Here is a 22,138-nt window from a genome sequence, read left to right on the forward strand (position 1 = left end):
AGTTATGGGAACTGCAATGTATAGACCTAATCATATATTTCCCGACCTATTCACATATTTTCAAGCGGATATTCCACCGGCATGCACGTCCTATCCCCTTGTATATAGGAAGCGAAACCCCCAAACTGCATGTAAACCAAACATGATTATCAGTGTCGGGAAGTTACGGTGCATAGGCTTTGTCTATTTGTTTCTCGTTTCTCGTTTTTTGAGAATAGAATTGAAAAAAGAGTGTTTCGTTTTTCGTTTTAAATATCTTAAATAACAAAAGATAAAACGTAAGTATTTCGTTTTTCGTTTTGAATATAAAAAAAACAACACAAAAAAACCAACATAAGTATATTTTTTTTGCATTATTCAAAACATCACAAAAAAAAAATTGATGAAGGCTTAACATTCATTTATCTGTTTTTTAAATTTTATCTATATATTTTTTGGCAAAAATCTAATGAGACAGTTTGTCCACTAAACAAATGCGAAATAAAGAATTCCACTTTCTCTAACTGAATGTCCTAGAATTGGGCATAAAGACCGGAACTAAAATTGGATTATTTTTATTTAAAAAAAATGTTCAAATCAAGTATTAATGATTACAACATAAAAAAAGTATTTAGGCCTATAGCCTATTAGTCTCTTTCCCGGCCGTTATTGAAATTCTTGACAATACCTTATTTGTATATTCCGAAGGCATACTGAATGTTTTACGGAGGGGACCAACCTAATAGCCTATAGTGATCTATAGTCCTATTGGAAGAAATCAATAAAGACTTATATTTGGAAGCAAATTTAAATTTTATATTGAACTTTTATTATATTTAATTTTTCCTTGGTAAACTTCTTAGTACGTATTGCTCATAACCACACGTTTTATGACAGACCGCTGGCTGGACCGGAGCTATTACCTTCATGATCCCTTATATTGAAAATCAGGAGATCCCCTCCTCAACTCACACCGCGATATTGCGCCATTTATCGTTTATTCTATTTTTTTTCACAAGACAAAATTTTTATGATTTTTTTTAAGTTATAGATCAAGGTATGTCTAAAAATGAAATCTTTATTGAATGGGTATAAAACGCGTTTCAGCTTAACAACACAAATTTTAAATTAATGTGGCAAAATACATGACACAATCTCCCGAATGACGTTGTTCAATTCGTTACGTCTTTGCACTTGTGACGTCATCATTCAAACGTTTATACGCCATTGCGGAAGACCAGTAAACATGACACTGTTTCTTCTTTTAGTGTGTATTGCTAGCTTTGGTATTAATTGTGCACCATTCACGGACAGTGAGAAGCATGGTAGGTTGATTTATATAGGATTATTGTTCAAATGAAAGATGCCGAAGTCTAAATATATTGGCATTGCTACAGCAAAAGTTAAAAACTAAACGATCTTTCTGGAAATTTCTCGAATAACTCTTTGATTATGAGTTCTCATGTTTTTAAATGGATTTTATGGCGGGACGGGTGCAAAGTTTATTTGAAATAAAAGGCAAGACCGAGAATTAAACGAAAAATATAAAGGATGACCCATTGCTAAAAAAAATGGACAGCAGCTGCAGAATCGTATGTTCTGCCCGTTGCATATCGTTTGAAACAGCTATTTTTGAGATATATAAAAATCTAAAACAATTTGGATTGATTGAAGACTATATTCAACGAGAGTATTGTATCATTTTATTAAACAAAAACTACTTATACTGCATTAAAGTTATTTGTATATGATGTAATTGATGTATATATTTGGAAAATAAAAATATTCTTTTTCTATTTTATTTGTTATTCTGTAATAACAAACGGATGTAACTATTTGTAACAATCATTTACGCGCCTTATATTGTTTTAGGGAACGACCATTTAATTTCAAAAAAGGGGAGGCTGTTTTATTTCTTCCTAAAAAAATAATCTGATTCTGAATTTGATGAAGAATAAAAGATATTGTGGTCAAGCAGACGACAGATTTTCCACACATCTTATATATAGATTTGAATTTCAAAGAAAAATAATGTTCTGACTCGGACAAAAGCATACGGTTACCCCCCTGTTTCTGCAGCTTTTTTTTTTGTTGTTTTTGTCGAAACAGAATTATTGTGCCCAAATAATATGTAAAATCAATATTAAACAAAAACAAAATAGTTCTCTCTCTTTCAACACCTGGTTTATAAAAATTAAGTTATGAAAAATTTTATGATTACAAAACGAATATGTTAAAAACGGAAGAATTCAACTGACGAATACGCATCGGCCCGCTGAAAATGTAATTTTTTATTCAAGCCTATGCCGTACGATTTATGCCGGTTAAACCCTCTTGGCAGTTTTTTTTTTGAATGTTTCTTTTCGTGTGCCAGAAAATACGACAGCTAGACATCTGTGACGTTAGATGTCCAATGATGACGTCATTCGATATATGACGTCATGCCATAATGACCGTTACTTTTTGGATCCATTGAATATATAACCATGTTTGATCTTTAGTCTTTCATTTGATCAAGATACTCAGTGGCGGATCCAGGAATTTTCATAAGTGAGGCCCAGAATTCGCGAAAAGTGGTGGTCCTCTTACCACCAAAATAATGCATGGGACTGACACAATTTTAGTATTTTTCAATAGAATTGATAGTGAGGACCAGCAAATTTCCTTCAAGGACCACCAGGGGAAAAAACATTTCGCGAACTGATCAACTCTGCCTTTGAGGAGGCCCGCTCCGTTCACGCTTCAGTGATTCCGCCTATGATACTGAGGAGAAGCTTAATGCATAAATTAAAACATTGACATATATAGTACAGAGTGTGGCCATAAGTATTCGTCACATGGATTTTTTCACTATATTCATAATTGTATATAAAACAACATTTTTCAAAAAAATATTTCGGGGTCTTTTTTGGTTTGATTTTAAGCAACTTGGTACCAATAGAAGCAGAATTGTCACAGGTTTATTTGGTTTATATTTTTTTGGTGGATCATTTTCATTTGTTCACAAGATAAACACAAATATTATTTTCTGTTCAGAAATTTGCTGTATATTCAACCAAATTAAATTAAAAAAATTTATTGTATGTGTTTAAATCAAGGGAAAACAAAAACACCTAAAGACAAAACTATTACCAAATAAACAAACATACTTTTAGACAATTATACGTCTTTTTTAAGGCCTTGTTGATAAAAATCCAACCATAAATGCCCTCAAAATATTTTTTGAAAAATATGTGTTTTTATATGAAACAATAGCAAAAAAATGCAAGTGACAAATACTTTTGGCCAGGTACTGTATGTCCCTCTGGCACAGTCAGAGATTTAAGCGTGAAGACCGATGTTAACTATGAAAGTGGGAGTTGTATTGTAAATTATCGATATAAATAATATATTTGATGCTGGCGTGTTACGCGTGTAAGGTGGTACGTAAAAAAAGGGGGGAGAAAGAATAACCCTCTACTCTTTGTCTTTGAGATAAACAAAAACGTATTTCCTTATGTCCAAACGATGTGTGTTATTAACATTTTGGCAATGCAATGTCGTCTCTTCACTTCTTGTTCTACCAAATATTGAAAAAATTGCCACAACAAACTGACTGATACTGAAACACCTTATCGATATTTGTTTGCCATTTTTTACTGGACAGCCTTCACGCCCAACTTTTGAGTCCAAAACTGGCAAAAGCTAGAACTTTGAAGCTCAACTTTTTTATATTCATTTATTATAGTTGAATTCTGTTGGCTTGTAGCAAATAATTTTACACAACAAGCCAATGCCGTACTTAGGACTTGTGACTAAGCGTGAAGACTGCTTGACATCACATAGATTCTCAACATATTTTAGGGAGCTACCATTTGATTTTTATGGGGGGGGGGGGGGGGGGGGCTTGGATGAAATTTGAAAAAAATTGACGAATGGAAATGGGGAATGTGTCAAAGAGACAACAACCCGACCATAGAAAAAAACAACAGTAGAAGGTCACCAACAGGTTTTCAATGTAGCAAGAAATTCCCGCACCCGGAGGCGCCCTTCAGCTGGCCCCTTTAAGGTCAGGGAACAGTTAATGGGCTTTGTCGCGAATTTTTCTAAAATTTTGAATATAACCTTTGCTCGTTGAACTGCAACTGAAAATCTGGGGCCGTGAAAAACATATCTGTCACTGAGAATCTTTAAGGGAGCTCGCTTCTCAGTTTCAAAATAATAAGCTTTTCATAACAATAATTTATATTGATAGGGGATTAATAAAGGAATCAAAAGAGCATAAAAAAAATATAGGTCAAGGGGCTTGTTTTCGAGATATATTTTAAAGCCATTGAAATTTTGGCGGGGAAATGTCCTCTCGTGACTGTTGTTAGCGTTTTCATTGACAAGTTTTTAAGGAAGTTCGCTACGCAGTTTCAAAATAACAAGCTCTCCATAACACTAGTATATATTGATAGGGAAATTAATAAAGGAACCAAAAGTGCAAAAATAAAATATAAGTCAATGTGCTTGTTTTCGAAATATATTTTTTTAAACTTGGTATAGAAATTTTGGCGGGAAAATGTTCTCTCTTGAATTTTCTTAGCTTTTACATGGACAAGTTTAAGTTCTCAAAAACTATTAAAATATAACAAAGATTTACAGATGGCTCATAATGATACATGTAAAAGATTTATAAAAGAAAATTGGGGGTCAATGAGCAATTTTTTTTTAATGCATTCAAATGAATAAAACCAGAGGATTCCGAAAATCTGAAAAAAAATTCTAAAACATGAAAAGCGAACTTAATTGATCAATAAGATCATGTCATGCTTTATGCTCATTTTAACATAATTGAACCCAGGATATTTTAGTTTAAAAATGATTATGTTTTTATACCTCTAGAATTGCCATTTGCAAATATTTATCATGGGCAATTTCGCGTACATATATTTCATATTTACTTTTACATTACAGATATAAGTGTCCAAGCAAACAGCAATGTAGCACAAGATACTATAAGTCATATTGTAAAGCGAGATGTCGAAGATGAAGTTGAATTATTCAGAAAGAAAATGAACGTTGATTCATCTGAGGATGATGAAGAGAGACGGTCTATTGAAAATTTATCAAATGATGAAAAGCGGGCAGCTGAAGATTTGGCAGTTGATGAAGAGAGACGGGCAGCCGATGATTCATCAGATGACGAAGAGAGACGGGAGGCTGAAGATTTCTCAAATGAGGAAGAGAGACGTGAAGCTGAAGTAAGTTTTGAGTTGTTTTTTTACACACTCGTAACTAGCATTGACATCTGACAGGATAAATGAACTGTCTGATTGGGGTCACTGATACAAGTTAGAAAGAGATGTCAAACGATCAATTTCTAAATCTATTGTATATAATATGAAATCCTGATAACTTTTGTCAATGAGTATCCAGTCCTGAAGCATTACGCTCTAAAATAAGAATGTAATATTGCCACTGAGTCTGAGTGAATGAAATGCCATGGGTTCTATACTTTAATGATTAAGTTTAATATAGCATTTGAAAAAAAAATAGTTTTCTAATTAGTTGTGGTCAAATTGAAGAAGGGCATTGGTCGGATGGTAACAGCTGTAGTATTCACTGTTGTGGGAATGTTGAATCTTTGATGTTTCCATGCAGGCCAACCATTGGATTATCCGATATGATTTTATGTTTTTATTTTTTCGGGACTGCTCGAAGATGACCGAACTTGCTTGCTTAAATAATTATAGGCAAATGGTTATATTATAAATATTGGCACATATTACAGCTTGCCTGAGCATGTTGTCATATCGAAATTGTCAAACAATTGCTAGGAACCTGTATTTGAAGTTTGTCTTCGGTTGCGTTCTACTATGCTTGCCTATCGTTTACTGTTTAAAAATTAAATCGGACCTATGCTAATCTATTTTGAAGTTTTAATCATTTGGTCATCCCGGCGTGGCCATTTCCAAAGTTTACTGTACGATATTAATTTTGTTCATTATTGAAATCAGTACGTGGGCGTACGGTGCCCATTGTGTCGTACTCTTGATTAAATCCTCGTCCTTTGGATTCTTGCAGTCTTGGGGCGAGTCGTCTCATTGACAATCTTACCACATCTTATAATGATTTTTAATTTTTATCTTCCATTTATGGGCATTATGTTTTCTGGAGTGGTCTGTGCGTCCGTTCGTCTGTTCGTTCGTTCGTTCGTCTGTTCGGCTTCAGGTTAAAGTTTTTCGTCGAGGTAGTTTTTGAAAAATTGAAGTCCAATCAACTTGAAACTTTGTAAACATATACCTTATGATATGAACTTTCTCAATTAATGCCAATTTAGAGTTCTGACCCGTATTTTACGGTTCACTGAACACAGAAAATGATAATGGGACCCGGATTTAGGCATCTGTGTACTATTGACACATTCTTGTTATTCATGTATTATGTTGGTTGATCTCATTAACCCAATCGAAATCTAATTTTAAAATTTTAAAATCAATGCAATTTTGGGGAAAACCATTAAATGACTCTGCCGTACGCAACGGGATCACTTAGTGTTACCCTTGACCGTCCGTCCGTCCCATTTCCATTCCGCTAACAAGTTTTCCTCATCCAAATGTTATGAAACTCGGAACACAACGATAAGAACCAAAATTATAAGATCTTATAAGACATAGTTTGTATTTGGGCAGTGAGTTACTAACCATTCTAGATAGTAATGCCCCTTTTCAACTTTTTGAAAATGCAATTTAGCGTGAGTGGTAGCATTCTTGCTGCCGTTTCATAAAACGATCGTTAGCGTACGTTTGAACGTTAACCAAACGTAACGCTAAAATTCCGTTTCATAAAACAGTCGTACTTTGCGATAGTCGTACATTGCGTGTGAATCGCGAACGCTATTAACGTTAGGTTAAACCTGTCGCAAAGCGATCGTTAAATAAAAGATGGCCGTCGTCTTGCATACTTTCGGGTACAACCGACGCCGAATTTTTAGCCGACAAGGGGTTTTCAGGGACTGATTGAAATCAGTGATAATTTAAATGACACATATATCATATCTCGCTACCGTCTTGGTAGACAGGGCATATTTAAGTTTGCAGAAACGCGTTTACCACGCCTTGAAGAACGACTTTGGTTTTCTCCATCTTTGACCTCCTTTCACATTGACTTTCGAGTAAAATAAAAGAAAATTGCGTGCCATGTACTTACAATTCATATGTATAACAAGTTATTTCAACAGAACAAATCAGAAATATCTGGACCAAACCATTTGTTTGTGATATATGAACAAAAACATCTGGACAATAAATTTTATACCAATGTTTACTGTTGACGCTACTAAAAGGTGTTTTCTTTCACGTCCGCGTTTTTGCAGGGAGTGCTTGTTTGTCCAATTATAATAACTCCGGTTGAAATATTATATTTTTCTTTTTTGATTTCGAGGGCATTTGAAACTAACTAATTATATCATTAGCTGTTAATTAGAAAAAAGCAGCACTCTTTCATGAAGTTATGGGAAAGGTATATTTATAAAAAAAAAAAAAAAACCTTGTCAGATAATTTGATACTGTGCGGGATTCAATATTTAAGTTCCGACGTTTGATAACAATTTGCATGGCTTTTGTGGGTACAGAATAATTCATATTTAAGTCAACCAATTTTTTTTTTCTATAGGCTTTGTATGCCTTAATTGTCAAAACCTCGAAATCAATTGATTAAAAATAAACTAAAATTGGAACTTGAACAATCAAATTTCGGGTATGCAACAACACAGAACGGTCCTAAATCCCATAAGAATTGTTTCAATAGTTATATAGAATAGAAATAGCTTTTGCAAATGTTATTATTACTATGAAAATGAGTATGGCAGGATAGTTAAAAAAGGAACAATTACCGAACATAACCTAAAAACTGGAGCCTTACAGTTTTAGACAATGAGAACGATATGAACAATTAAAAGAAAGCCATTTAGTTTAAACATATTTTATCTGCAAAATGGCAAAATGGATATGGATATAAACAAAGAAAAATATTTTATAATGCCGATAACCGAAAAGGAATACATGTTATAACAAAAATCGGAACCCGTTCTCTCGCGATGTTATGTTGCTGTCAGCGTAAAAGTGTAATGTTAACTAAAAAAATAATCCATTTATCAGTTAACTACAGAATTAAAAAAAATAATCTTAGATGTTATTTTTTGGTTTTCAAGATGAGCTTCTATCTAATTTCCATAACAATCCATGAAGGTTCACTTTGTCATGTCAAAAAATGTAATCCAATACTTTCTGTAAATGTGAACTGTTATATTCAAAGTCTATTCATCAGAAATATACTATCATGTTTAAATGGAAAAAAAATAATCATAATTTCAAACATTTGCTTCAGACATTTTAAAAAGCCATTCAAAAACTTTAGCAAAACTGGACTGTATCTACTTGTTAATTGTAAAGAAAAGAGTCTATTTACTAGTAAACAAACGGCAAATGAAAAAAATATTTTCAAACATTTGCTCTGGATACTGTCTTTTGGTCATAAAAAACCTTCTATCCAATTTCATGAAATTATATGAAGGATTGCCTTGACAACGTTACTGGTGTTCCAACAAACTTTAACAAACGTCTGCATCTAAATGTTGACCCCGATGCCGACGACGTAATCTATTATCGGTCATTCCCGCTTTATTAATAAATTTTGCAGGCTCGACGAAAAAGGGTGGAAATACAATGTACATGTAAAATGATAAGACTGGTCTGGATTGGAAAGAGAGAATTTAAAAATTCATCATTTTAAAAAAATGGAATGTTTTGGATCGTAGTGTTATGACGAATAACGAAAAGAAAAATCTTGCAAAATGACATGAACTGTAATATCCGGTGCATGACCATTTTCTTAATGACGTTTGAAAAAAAATCGACTACGTTTGACAATTTTTGGTTTCCCAAAATAACTGTAACGATTAATTATTTGAGATCTCCGAATCTCGATAATACGGTGGCATTATGCGGCTACGTGTATGAAAGAACGAGATAACTATCTTGTGGTAACGACATATAAAGTCTACAGTCTGTGATGTACTAGTTGTCGTTTTTTTCTGTATATCATATCTATTGTTTGCTTATTTGTTGAAGGTTGTACGGTGACCTAACATTTACGTCATTTGGTCTAGAATGGACAGTTGTCTCATTTGAAATCATACTGTATTTTATTATTGTAACAGGAAGCGACAAGAAGAATAAATTTAGCGACAAGAAAACTTAAAAAATATATATATATTTTGATATACGGGCATGCAGTAATAAAGCTATTTTCCTTCTTTTTTATTTATTATATTGATAGATATTTCGCTTTGATATTATGCTTTTAATTTCTACATGTAATTGTGTTTAAGAACAATTATATATTTATTCTATAATTTTTTTAACACTCTCATTGTCTAAAATGTAATAAACTGACTTCAAGCAAAGTGCTTTATTCGTGAACCAATGTCCAGAAAAGAAAATTTTAATAAAACGTGAATATTTTGTTTTGTGTATTGATTCATTAATCTCTTGAAACCATGAACAAAGAAATAACAGAATACATGAGTACCTATCCTATTAAAAAAGTTAACAAGCTTGGGTAATGCTAAAATAACTAAGTTATACCAAAGGATTAAACGAATCTCTTTTTTGATAACGTTATATGTTATAAATATACGGCAATTTAATACCACGGTCCCACTAGGCCACGATCGCACTAAGATCTGTGAAAAAAAATGCGAATTTCGATGATCGTAGTACGATCGTGGAGACCGCAGTCAGGTGGTATCACGGTCGTGGTGAGGTCTCCAAGATCGAGATGAGCGTGGCCAACTTTGAACATGTTAAAAAAAATCGTGGTGCGGTCATGATAAAATCAGGTCGTAGTAGAAGTGTAGTAAGAGCCTAGTAAGATCGTAAAGGTTGCTGTAACATCGTAGCAAGAGACTGCGCTACGACCTCACTGTGACCATCTCGTTCTCACCACGACCCAACTACACTTCCATCACGACTATACATCAACTTGCAAAAGTTAAGACACGTACTTTACATGGAGGAATTTTTGTGCAGTTAAAAAAATGTTGCCAATATATTTTAGCAGAAGCAGAGTTATGAAGGTTAATCAGATTTTCACACACTTTTTGAGAATCGTGTAGCAGTCATGTGTCCTCGTGTACGGTGAAGTAGAGATCGAAGAGTGGTCGAATGTGGTCGCGAAGGGATCGGGTATTGGTCGAGTTGGTCTGGGATAAAATAAATATAGAAGTCGCACTGATTTTAGAGCGATCGAGCATTGGTCAAGTTAATCTGGAAATGATCGGACATTAGTCGAGCAAAGGTCGAAATGATCGAGTACTGACCGGTAAAACTTTAGTATTCCGATTAAACTCGATCTCTTCACGATCCTTTCCCGTAATTTGTCTTGATCGAATTGATCTGATCGGCAGTGTGAACCTAGCTTTATGATTGATTGCTTGTTGTTTTCTGAACGTTCAGTGGTCAATATTTCATGCTGATTAATGACAGAGAGAATAACTTTCAAACAATAATTTTGATGCTGCATAGACAGCATGCTTTGTCGTTGAAATGAATTTTTAAAAGTCGATCGATCGATCGAGAGAGAGAGAGAGATCCAGAGAGAGAGAGAGAGAGAGAGAGAGAGAGAGAGAGAGAGAAAAATATTTTCCATATAATTTTTATTCATATTAGGCAACCCTCTTTGTTGGTTGGTTGTAGCATGTTGATCTCACCGACTTTGTAGTTTTAAAAGAGACCACTAAAATCGACTTACTAAATAGCATCTCCTCGTTGATGATCTTACATTAGTAATATTATCCATTTTTTTCTGTTTGAATATCAGATATTTATTTGAAACAAACCAAGATAAATCATATGGTTTATAGAATAGAAAATAATTACCTCCCCCCCACCTAAAAAAAATACAAAAAAAAAATTGGCAAGAATTTTTTTTAGAAAATAACGGATTCTTCTAAATAATACATGTATTTTAATTATTCAGCAACGATAACATTTTATACCACTGATAAAACAATTCATGACGGAGGTCAGACCAAGATAACTTTTTACTTCAAAAAGCTCTCTTACAGTAATTGTGAGAAAAAAAATGATAAAAAAGCCTAGTGATAAATTTCATGCGTATGAACAGCTTATTTGGAATTATTTTCACTATTTACGTTCAGCGTAGAATATTTGGGTACTCGCGAATACAACCTAATTCTAGTGATCGAATTTTCATTCTATCAGATATCATATTTTTGTTATGTCGTCTAACCAACAGCACTTTTTCTGTTATTAAACTGAACGCTCAGCTTCTCAGTACTAGTACCTCATATCACAAATCAAATATGATCAAATATACCTTATGTCATCTTAACTTCTGATTATTATCCGAGATATTTAAATTAAAACGAAGAAAGTAAAATAGTTTTCCCTGTTTAAGTGCCAGTCTTTGTTAGAATCAGGCAATTTAGGTAAAAATTAAAACATGATTAGAAAAAACCCACCGAGCTAATCATGCTATTAAATACAAACCATCATCCCGAGTTAAAAAGTATTAGTCTTTCGTTTGTGTGTGTCTGGTAATATCAAATGACTTGGTTAGAAAATTTGTTAGAATGATAGCAAATTACAGAGTTATCTCCCCTTATTCGTTAATTTCTAGTGCATTTCAACCAATTTGTATCTTCTATTACCAGAACAGTAAATGGAAATGAATGTTATTTTTGTGCATAACTACATATTATGAACTGAAATCAATGTCAAACTGGGTGGGTTTTTTTGGTCATGTTTTCAACACTGCCTGATTCTTAGGCAGACTGGCACTTTAAAAGTTTTTTCAGATGCTATCAACATTGACAAATAGTACCCTTTATGCAGTTAAAAAATTGTTACATGGTGTCTTCTTACGTCGCCTGAATAACAATTTATGTATTTTTTTCTGTAATTTATTTATATTAGCCGTTCGTAATAATTAACTTATAAATGTTTATTCGGCATGCCATACTCGCTAAAATTGCGGACGTGAAAGAAAGCACTCTTTACCAAAACGTCAACGCCAACGGAGATTACATTCCACGGAGGTTACATTTGTTCATTCATCTAAGATATAACATAACTGAAGATAAAAGTTGTACTAAAATTAAATGCTGAAATCTTTTGGCTTGGGAATTTATTCCCAAAATGTATGTTTGTTTAGAATAGACCATTCAACGGAGATGTGACAATACATGCAATAGACTTTCAACTTATCTACTACTTTAATATAGGACTTGCATGAATATTATTCTTTTACTTATATTAGAAACAATTTTTGTAAGTCTACCTTTTTGGAGAAACAATTATTACTCTGGCTTTCTTGGATTAAGACTCTTACTATCCGTCGTTTACAAGCATTTTTTTCTCCAATGATAGAGAGTGCGAAATCCTGGGATTCCCGTTCTAAAAATAAATAGCGATTGTATAGCGATCGGAAAATCTAACGATTCGTCAACGTCTGCTTTATGAAACGCACGTAAACGTAATCGTTATGTAGTCGTTAGATACACGCTAAAATCTACGTTAGTCGTTATTAGCGATTGCTTTATGAAACGGCAGCCAGGTCTAAGTGTCACTAAGTGACGTGCTTCTCTTATTCCTTTCATAAACTTTAAAAACTGTCAAGGATTTTCCAAACTATCAGTATGCAATAATATAGGGTCATTGCATGAATATTGGGAACGTTTTGCGCGGTGAATATCCTTTTCCGCAGGTGAATATGCTTATTTATTCAAAATCTCATTCATATAGAAAAACCTACTAATATTTTATCAATATGGAATAATCCCCAATATTCATGCAATAACCCTTTTATTGTATAGCAATATAATATTTGAAAGTAAAAATTGGTTTAAACTAAGATTTTGTCGTTGATGACGTTATGAATTTTGAAGATTTATTGCACTAGTGCAATATTAGAATTTATTGCACGCTAACTTTTGGTTACTTTTTGTGGGAAATATTATATTGCTATGCAATAAAATTGTGTAGTAAATAAAAAGAAGGGGTTACAGAGCACTTTTTGTTATGGACCTACATGACTTAAACTAGAGGATTCCGAATATCTGACAAAAAGTCGAAAACAAGTTTTAAGCGAACATCATAAACAAAATTGAACACTGGGTCTTAAAACTTGCCTTTCTACTAATGGAGATCTGATTTAAACAAACGTTCAACTCTTCTTTTGACTCGGTCCTGGTTAATACTTATGGATTGCCATAAATTTACATAAATATTATTGATATGCTGCACCGTTATTCTTTTTATTTATGACAGGATAGCAATGAAGAAGCTAAAAGAGAGGATGTTGCAGATGAGGATGTATCCAAACGATCTGGTGAAGTGGCCACAGAAAATGGAGATATGAGCGAACGAAGTTCAGACGATGATGATGAAGATGAACGGGCACTAAGAGATATAGATGACGAAGACGATGATGATGATATGCGCGAGAGGAGAAGTCATGATGATGACGACGACGATGATGATGATATGCGCGAAAGGAGAAATGATGATGATGACGACGACGATGATGATGATGATATGCGCGAGAGGAGAAATGATGATGATGACGACGATGATGATGATGATATGCGCGAAAGAAGAAATGATGATGATGATGACGACGACGACGATGATGATATGCGCGAAAGGAGAAATGATGATGATGACGACGACGACGATGATGATATGCGCGAAAGGAGAAATGATGATGATGATGACGACGATGATGATGATATGCGCGAAAGGAGAAATGATGATGATGACGACGACGACGATGATGATATGCGCGAAAGGAGAAATGATGATGATGATGATGACGATGATGATGATAAACGTGTAAAGAGAGACGACGATGATGATGATGATGACGACGAACGAGCAAGACGTGATGGTGATGTCACTGCCAACGAAAATGAAGGTGAGGAGGACGACAAAGCTGAACGTGATGCTATAGACAACGAGGAAATTAGTGAACGAGATGCTGAGGAGGACGATAATGTTGAATATAAACGTAATGATGATGAAGATGATGATGATGATGACGATAAACGTGAAGCTTTCGATAATGATGATGTTGAATTTAAACGTAATGATGATGATGACGATGATGATGATGACGACAAACGTGAAGCTTTCGACAATGATGATGTTGAGTTTAAACGTGATGCTGATGATGACGATGATGATGACGATGACAAACGTGATGCTGATGATGACGACGATGATGATGACAAACGTGATGCTGATGATGATGACGATGATGATGACAAACGTGATGCTGATGATGACGATGACGATGATGATGACAAACGTGAAGCTGACGATGAATTAAAACGAGATATTGATGATGATGACGATAAATCAATACGAGACATCGACGATGATGATGATGATGAAGATAAATTAAAACGAAACAGCGACGATTATGATGATGAAGACGATAAACGTGACATTAGCCCTCATGATAATGTTCCAGCAAATGATATGAGCCATTCTGAAAATAATCCAGCAATGGATCATAGCCATGATGAAAATAGTCAATTTCAAGGAGATAGTAATAGTCATTTTCCAACAGGTGACGTTAGTAATAGTTATGATCATTCTGAGTCAATACGAGACACAAGTGATGAAAATGAAGAATCAACACGTGACCTTAGTAATGCCGAAGATGACTTAATGGCTCATATGGAACAACAGAAAAGGGAGATGCAAAACGAGGAGGAGGAATCTAGAGAAAAAAGGGATATAAATGACCAAAGAAGTAAGTGTATTCTGCCTCTCGATACATTTTTAATTTTCATAGGGAAACAATTTATATTGGCATGCCTGCAGTCTTCACGATGAACTGTTAAATCTTCAGGCCCGAAGCTAATTTTTTGAAATTTTTTGGTTAGATTCTGATTGCCTGTAGATATGATTATTACAGGCCGGAGAGCAAATTTACCTGCCTGGGCTGCCATTCAGCGTGAAGACTGTGCCTTTTTAGTTTTGTTTTTCCATTTATTTTATTTTTTTGTTGCTGCTCTTTTTTATTACTCATTACCGATTTTTGTGTGTTTTTGTTTCACATCACATAAGTTCCAATACTAAATAGATGTTTACGTCACGGGAGAACATTTATATTAATTTCACAAAGTAAAAGAGATAGTTGAATGACATTGTATTGTCGATATACTGTGGATACCAATTTTCGTGTATTTCATGGGAACAGGGGAACAACGAATTTAAATACTCCACGAATTACAAATTTTACTAAAAGATTGTATATGCAGATGTAGTGGTGTCATTTTTAGCCTATCATGCAATAGTAAAAATATCACGAAATTTAATATCCACAAAAATACAAATTTTCCTCAATCCACGAAAATAAAGGAATCCACAGTAATTCAAGTGTCGCAAATTATCGGGTCTATCTACTCTGATTTTCAAATACGGATAATGCCTCTTGCTTTTCGCTCTTTTAGTTTCATTTTTGGTTGTTTTTGTTTGATAGTTGGTTTGTTTGGGTTTTTGTTTTTTTGAAGGGAAGGGGGTAGTCCTTGTATAGTGGGACAGGGATATTTTCTGTTAACTTTTTTTAGGTCGTTTACGGTTGGGGGATGCTATTTTGGTTTACGAACAATTATACAATTGCTTATGCGGTCCTGTATGTTCTGGAACGTCCGAGCCTTTTCAATCTATTATAAAGAAATCTTCTCATTGTATATTTTTTTTTACCAAATTGCCAAACTTTTTTTTCAAATGATGATACTAATTTATAACTTTTAAAGAACGCAATTAAACCCAATTATCAGATTCTTTTGATGCAGAAATAATTTAGACATGTCATGATAGAAAAAGAAAAAACCTAAGTAGGAAGGGGAATTATTTGTTACAGTGCACAGGTAGCATACGATTATTAGATAACAGGTCACATGAGGTGAGCAATGCAGGCTCCTTATAATGTGAGCAACATATACTACTTGGATCATTGATAATTGAGTTCGGTAATTTAATCGTTCCTGTATTTTGATTGCTTTTTAAAATTTTAGGTATTGAAAAGTACAGTCAGAAGATATCAACGGGATATTTAAACTCATTGATAAGTCGATAATACACTGACAACTAGCTTACAAAACACCATGTTACTAAGTAAAGACTGAACAACACGTATACCACCAGACACCGGAAGTGATTTAATGCCTTCCGGAAGGGTTAACAGATCCTGCTCCACATGTGAAACTCAGTCTCGTCGTGTTATTCTAAAACCAATGTAGATTTTATATCTTTGGATATTTTAAAAGTAGTTTTTTAACTTCCCAATATAGATAGAGTCAGATTATAAATATCGATGCTGAACTAGTAACGTTAAAGGGTAGTTAGTGTCATGATGGAAGAGATGATGCCATGGTATTGTGATTTCTCAACTTATCTGTTGTCATGGTTGCATTAGTTGTCTGGAGTTTTTTTCTTCCAAAGATTCCAACAAAGAATTTCGTATATTTTGGTTTCTCCCACTCCCATATAAAATGTCCGATTATGATACAGTACAATAACAAAAATACTTCACAGAAAAGATAGTTGTGTTAGGCCAATATAAATAATTAATGTTTTTTCCCTATCTATCCTTAAACTTTTTATGCCATTTTGGAACAACTCTGTTAAGGGCATACGATACAGTTTTGATCATGTATTTACAAGTTCGTGAAAATTTGCATATAGGCTATTTTTTACCTGATTAAATCAAATATGTAAGAAAAAATATACCTTCATGTGCTACTTTTTGAGTAAAATGAAGTCGAAATTTTGTATTTTTGCTCAAAATTCAGATTTGTGGCCGTAATTTTTTTTCTCGAAAAAAAGACATAACTTTTTTGTTATATAAAAAGATAAACACAAATTGTTTTTTTGTTAAATAATCGGTAATTTCTGTATTTTATAAGTATCCTAAAAAATTATGCATTTTTTATTCAGAAATAACTCATATTTATCAAATGTTCATGAATTGAGGAAAATACGTAATTTTTTGCTGCATGTTTATCAAAATTAAAAAAAATCCTATTTTACAGTATTATAAAATTTGGGTCACATAATCTCCCTGCAAAATGAAACAAATTGCTGTTTTGAAAAATAGGGGTCCATGAACTCGTTTTCAAATTAAATCAGTTTGAAATTATGAATGATAAAAATCAGTCGAAAAATGCATCTTTTCCCGATATGTCACAGTTTGACGTCGCGAAAATAACATTTTACGTTAGCAACGTCATTACCTCCCCTGTAACTGTATCGTATGCCCTTAAGTCAGACAGACTAATTCCCTCTTTTATGGAAGTAAGTTAGTAAGCTACAAAATGTTTGTAAAATAAAATAATAGTGCCTGCCTACCTACGCTATTTGTTTAAACACGTTTGCGAAAACACATGTTTTGTTATTTTTGGCCTTCTCTTTCAGTCATGTCCGATCAGCAGACGATTTAATCTGAAAGAACATAGCAAACGAGATTTGATTACGTCAAATAATTCAGAAATGAAGGAAAATTTGGTTTTGACGTTATGCTGATTCGAGTATTTAACGACTGTTAAAGATAAATGCTCAGTTACATGAGGTCATAACCTTTTATCTTCATTTCTGTTTTGTAGTTCGAACTCAAGACGATGATGACGATTTGTATTCTGATCAACGAAAACGAAGTGAAAAGGCTAAAAGTGACAAAAAATGGACGACGTACCGATCAGACAATAGCGATAATTTTGAAATTCATGAAAACTCAGACGAGTCCTCTCCCCACAAAGTAGAGACTAGAGTAGCAAAGGCTGTGAAGATACCCGGGGTTTATTACAAACATCTGGGTGGGAAGCCGTCTGGTCAGATTGCTTTACAAGAATTGTATGAACAGGAATATTTATCTTACTTTTCAAAAGACGCAAAAGGTAATTGTCCTATGTCACTGTTAGGTTTAAACTTTAAAGCTTAACAAATTCAAAATTCAAAAGATTACATTTGCGTTAAAATTAAAATAAGTGTTATGTTCTATCTATGAGTTTTTATCACATTTTCATTATTTCCTTGTTAAAAAATTAAGCATGTGCAACCGATTTCAAAAATTGCTCGGATAACAATAAACATAACACGTACAAGAATTTTCGTTATTTCAATCGCATAAATATAATCTGAATCTTGAGTTCGAACTGCAAAACTGCAAGATAATTAAAGAAATAATTTTCAATTTTTCAAACCTCTATTGGAATCCATTAAAGGTTTTAATGCGTAAAATCCGTAACATTCTGTTTTGTAGCAAATGTCCCGTGGGAGGAACCAAAAATGTTAAAGAACTGCTGGGCACAAACAATGCTTGCCAGTAGATACGGCTTTTCTCCTAGCTGTAATATGGACGGCTCATTTTCTCCTAAACAATGCTATCTTGAGAGGTACGGTTTTGTATGAGTTGAACGATTGTGTATCAATTGAACGGTTTTGTATCTGTTGAACGGTTATGTAGCAGTTGTACGGTTTTGTAACAGTTGTACGGTTTTGTAACAGTTGTACGGTTTTGTAGCAGTTGAACGGTTTTGTAGCAGTTGAACGACTGTTTATCAGTTAAACGGTTTTGAATCAATTGTACGGTTTTGTATCAGTTGTACGATTATGTATCAGTTGTACGGTTTTGTGTCATTTGAACGATTTTGAATCAGTCGAACGGTTTTGGAGTGTTTGTGACACATGTTTTTTGTTTGTTACTGCTCCAAATTTCAAGGATTACAGTCAAATACTACTTCAACGTTATTGTTTCTCTGTCTTAGAGAACTGATACCATTCTTGAGTAGATGATTGTCCTGGGGAAATCATTGGAAAACCTTCGCCTCTGTCGGTTGACATCAGACAATGTTTTCTCGATGTAAAATCTGCTCTATCACCCTCCCTACGTTGTGCTATTTATATGATACCATATAGTTTACCATGAAATTCATGAAAAACATTAGGGCTTGGTGAAAACATGACATATATTTGATGTCTTTGAATAATTTGTCATGAAATTCATTTCAGCCTGTCCTAATTTTAAATTCATACTAGATAAATAGAAGACAAACTTTTTTTACCGTGAACCTTAAAACAAAACAAAAACTATTCATAGAAGTGTCCAACGAAAGGAGAAAGATTTAGATGACGAGAAAAACAATCACAGATGCTTTATCTGGAAAATATTTTTTTAAATATATTTTTAGCTGTTAATATCTTATGTACTGATGATTTTTAATTTTGTTTCCCCATGACTATTTAAAGAAAGCTTAATTACCGAATTAAAGAGTTATCTCCCATAACCTATGTCTATCTGTTTATGAGAGCTCGTCTGTTTATAGTTGAAATGGTATTGATAGATACGAGTTACATGGAACTGATACAATTGATCCTTGTTCATTCTTAATTTAATATTTTTCAGGTGTTGGTGTGTAAACAGAGACGGAAAGTCACAAGCACAGACCCCAGACACACGATTTTATTATTCTATTGCGGGAATTATGCTGGTTTGCACTCAGAACGATTGATTGATAATTTCTACTTATTTATAAACTTTACACTGATTTTGTTCTGTTTGTTGATGCAGTTTTAGGCGAAGAAAACTCAACACAAATTTTGATAGATTGCAAAAATTCGGCGGGCAGTAATTTCAAGATTATTCAGAAAGAACAGAAATATTTTTGTACTAGTGTAATAAATTGACTATTTTTTCAGTATGTAATTGTGCTTTTTTATATTATAATAATATTTATAACAGTATAATAAAAAATGTCGGACAAGGAGATCCAATAATATATACAGATACGATTTCTTATTTCAATCAATCCTGATACATGTCAGAATACATGGAATTGCAAGGTAGATGCCAATGAGACATCGATCCGAAAACAAACAAAACAAATCCACAAAATGTACAAAACTTATCAAACCCACCGTCGAAGTAACCAACAGACAAAAATCATTTGTCAAACAAACTCCCACAACATTGGAAACATGCAAATGTGTGTTCTGTATTTAAAAAAGGGGACAAACGCATTGCTATAAATTACAGACCCATATCACTCATAATGACGCATCCATACTATGTAAAATCATGGAAAACATTTATTGATTGGTACTGGCATGAAAATACAGATTTTTGTGTGTTATTAAAGTTTGCTGTTACAAAATATTAGAAATTATTATAAATTATAAAAATGCATCTCCCTCGCGCAAAGCTCTGGTTCCTTTCACGGATTTAGCTATATTTTTTGGACCATTTGGATTATAGCTCTTCATCTTTTATATAAGCTTTAGATTTCTAATATTTTGGCCACGAGCATCTCTGTATTGTCGAAATGCGCATCTGGTACAAGAACATTGGTACCGTTAATTTTATTTTTGAAAATTGGTAACAACGTTACGAATGATAATGAATCCACAGTATCCAGTACTGAGTAGTATGATGGATCACATAGAAAATAACCAAATTTTGTATGACCTTCAACATGAATTCATCCCTATCATCAAGATCATCGGAAATCCAACTTGTATCATTCGTCCGAGAAAAAGCCAGATCATTTGACAAAATACTTCACAAAAAAATAAAAAAGAAGATGTGGTATTATTGCCAATGAGACAACTCTCCAAAAGAGACCAAAATGACACAGAAACTAACAACTATAGGTCTCCTTCAACAATGAGCAAAGCTACAAAAAACTACTCTGATAACTGAACTATTGCATTGAAAGCAACACCTTAATTTCCTCACATCCCACATACAAAAAAGTCATCCTGATTCATTCCTCATTTAAACAGCAGTGAGAATGTCCGATTAATATTTTATATAAACAGCAGTGAGAATGTCATGATTCATTCCTCATATAAACTGCAGTGATAATGTCTTGATTCATATCTTATATAAACTGCATGATAATGTCCTGATTCAAATCTCATATAAACTGCAGTGAGAATGTCTTGATTCAAATCTCATATAAACTGCAGTGAGAATGTCTTGATTCAAATCTCATATAAACTGCAGTGAGAATGTCCTGATTCATATCTTATATAAACTGCAGTGATAATGTCCTGATTCATATCTCATATAAGCTGCAGTGAGAAGGTCCCGATTCATATATTATATAAACTGCAGTGAGAATGTCCCGATTCATATTTTATATGAACTGCAGTGAGAATGTCCCGATACATATCTCATACAAACTGCATTGAGAATGTCTTTATTCAAATCTCATATAAACTGCAGTGAGAATTTCTTGATTCATATCTCTTATAAACTGCAGTGAGAATGTCCCGCTTCATATCTTATATAAACTGCAGTGAGAATGTTTTGATCCAAATCTCAAGTAAACTGCAGTGAGATTGTCCTGATTCATATCTCATATGAACTGCAGTGAAAATGTCATGATTCATTCTTCGTATAAACTGCAGTGAGAATGTCCTGATTCATATCTCATATTAACTACAGTGATAATGTCTTGATTCAAATCTCATATAAACTGAAGTGAGAATGTCCTGATCCAAATCTCATATAAACTGCAGTGAGATTGTCCTGATTCATATCTCATATGAACTGCAGTGAGAATGTCATGATGCATTCCTCATATAAATTGCAGTGAGAATGTCCTGATTCATATCTCATATAAACTGCAGTGAGAATATCAGATTCATATTTCATATAAACCGCAGTGAGAATGTCCGATTCATATCTCATATAAACTGCAATGATAATGTCTTGATTCAAATCTCATATAAACAGCAGTGAGAATGTCCTGATTCAAATCTCATATAAACAGCAGTGAGAATATCCGATTCATATTTTATATAAACAGCAGTGACAATGTCCTGATTCACATCTCATATAAACAGCAGTGAGAATGTCCGATTCATATTTCATATAAACAGCAGTGAGAATGTCATGATTCATTCCTCATATAAACTGCAGTGGAAATGTCATGATTCATTCCTCATATAAACTGCAGTGAGAATGTCATGATTCATTCCTCATATAAACTGCAGTGAGAATGTCCTGATTCATATCTCATAAACTGCAATGAGAATGTCATGATTCATATCTCATATAAACTACAGTGAAAATGTCCGATTCATATTTTATATAAACA

At 33.5% G+C, this 22,138-nt stretch overlaps 1 protein-coding gene across 3 annotated transcripts; it reads left to right on the plus strand.

The window, feature by feature from the left end:
- The first annotated feature begins 1,160 nt into the window (after positions 1 to 1,160).
- Positions 1,161 to 19,819, plus strand: LOC134683071 (serine-aspartate repeat-containing protein F-like). 3 transcript variants are annotated; one of them, XM_063542124.1, is made up of 6 exons: positions 1,161 to 1,304; positions 4,918 to 5,204; positions 13,296 to 14,784; positions 17,642 to 17,932; positions 18,298 to 18,430; positions 19,441 to 19,819. In XM_063542124.1, the coding sequence occupies exons 1-6, from the start codon at positions 1,226 to 1,228 to the stop codon at positions 19,544 to 19,546; spliced, it is 2,385 nt and encodes a 794-aa protein (XP_063398194.1). In that variant the 5' UTR covers positions 1,161 to 1,225; the 3' UTR covers positions 19,547 to 19,819. The 3 variants fall into 3 exon arrangements, with proteins under 3 accessions (XP_063398194.1, XP_063398195.1, XP_063398196.1); XM_063542125.1 differs by lacking the exon at positions 17,642 to 17,932; XM_063542126.1 differs by lacking the exons at positions 17,642 to 17,932; positions 18,298 to 18,430.
- The last annotated feature ends 2,319 nt before the right edge of the window (positions 19,820 to 22,138 follow it).

This window comes from Mytilus trossulus, chromosome 9 (assembly GCF_036588685.1).
Source record: "Mytilus trossulus isolate FHL-02 chromosome 9, PNRI_Mtr1.1.1.hap1, whole genome shotgun sequence".
Classification (NCBI taxonomy): domain Eukaryota; kingdom Metazoa; phylum Mollusca; class Bivalvia; order Mytilida; family Mytilidae; genus Mytilus; species Mytilus trossulus.

Bases quoted from the DNA above. Each gene is read 5' to 3' on its own strand.
- LOC134683071 (XM_063542124.1), top strand. From the start codon at position 1,226: ATGACACTGTTTCTTCTTTTAGTGTGTATTGCTAGCTTTGGTATTAAT. The intron at 17,933-18,297 runs GTAATTGTCCTA...TCTGTTTTGTAG, and splicing joins CTTTTCAAAAGACGCAAAAG to CAAATGTCCCGTGGGAGGAA. The intron at 18,431-19,440 runs GTACGGTTTTGT...AATATTTTTCAG, and splicing joins AAACAATGCTATCTTGAGAG to GTGTTGGTGTGTAAACAGAG.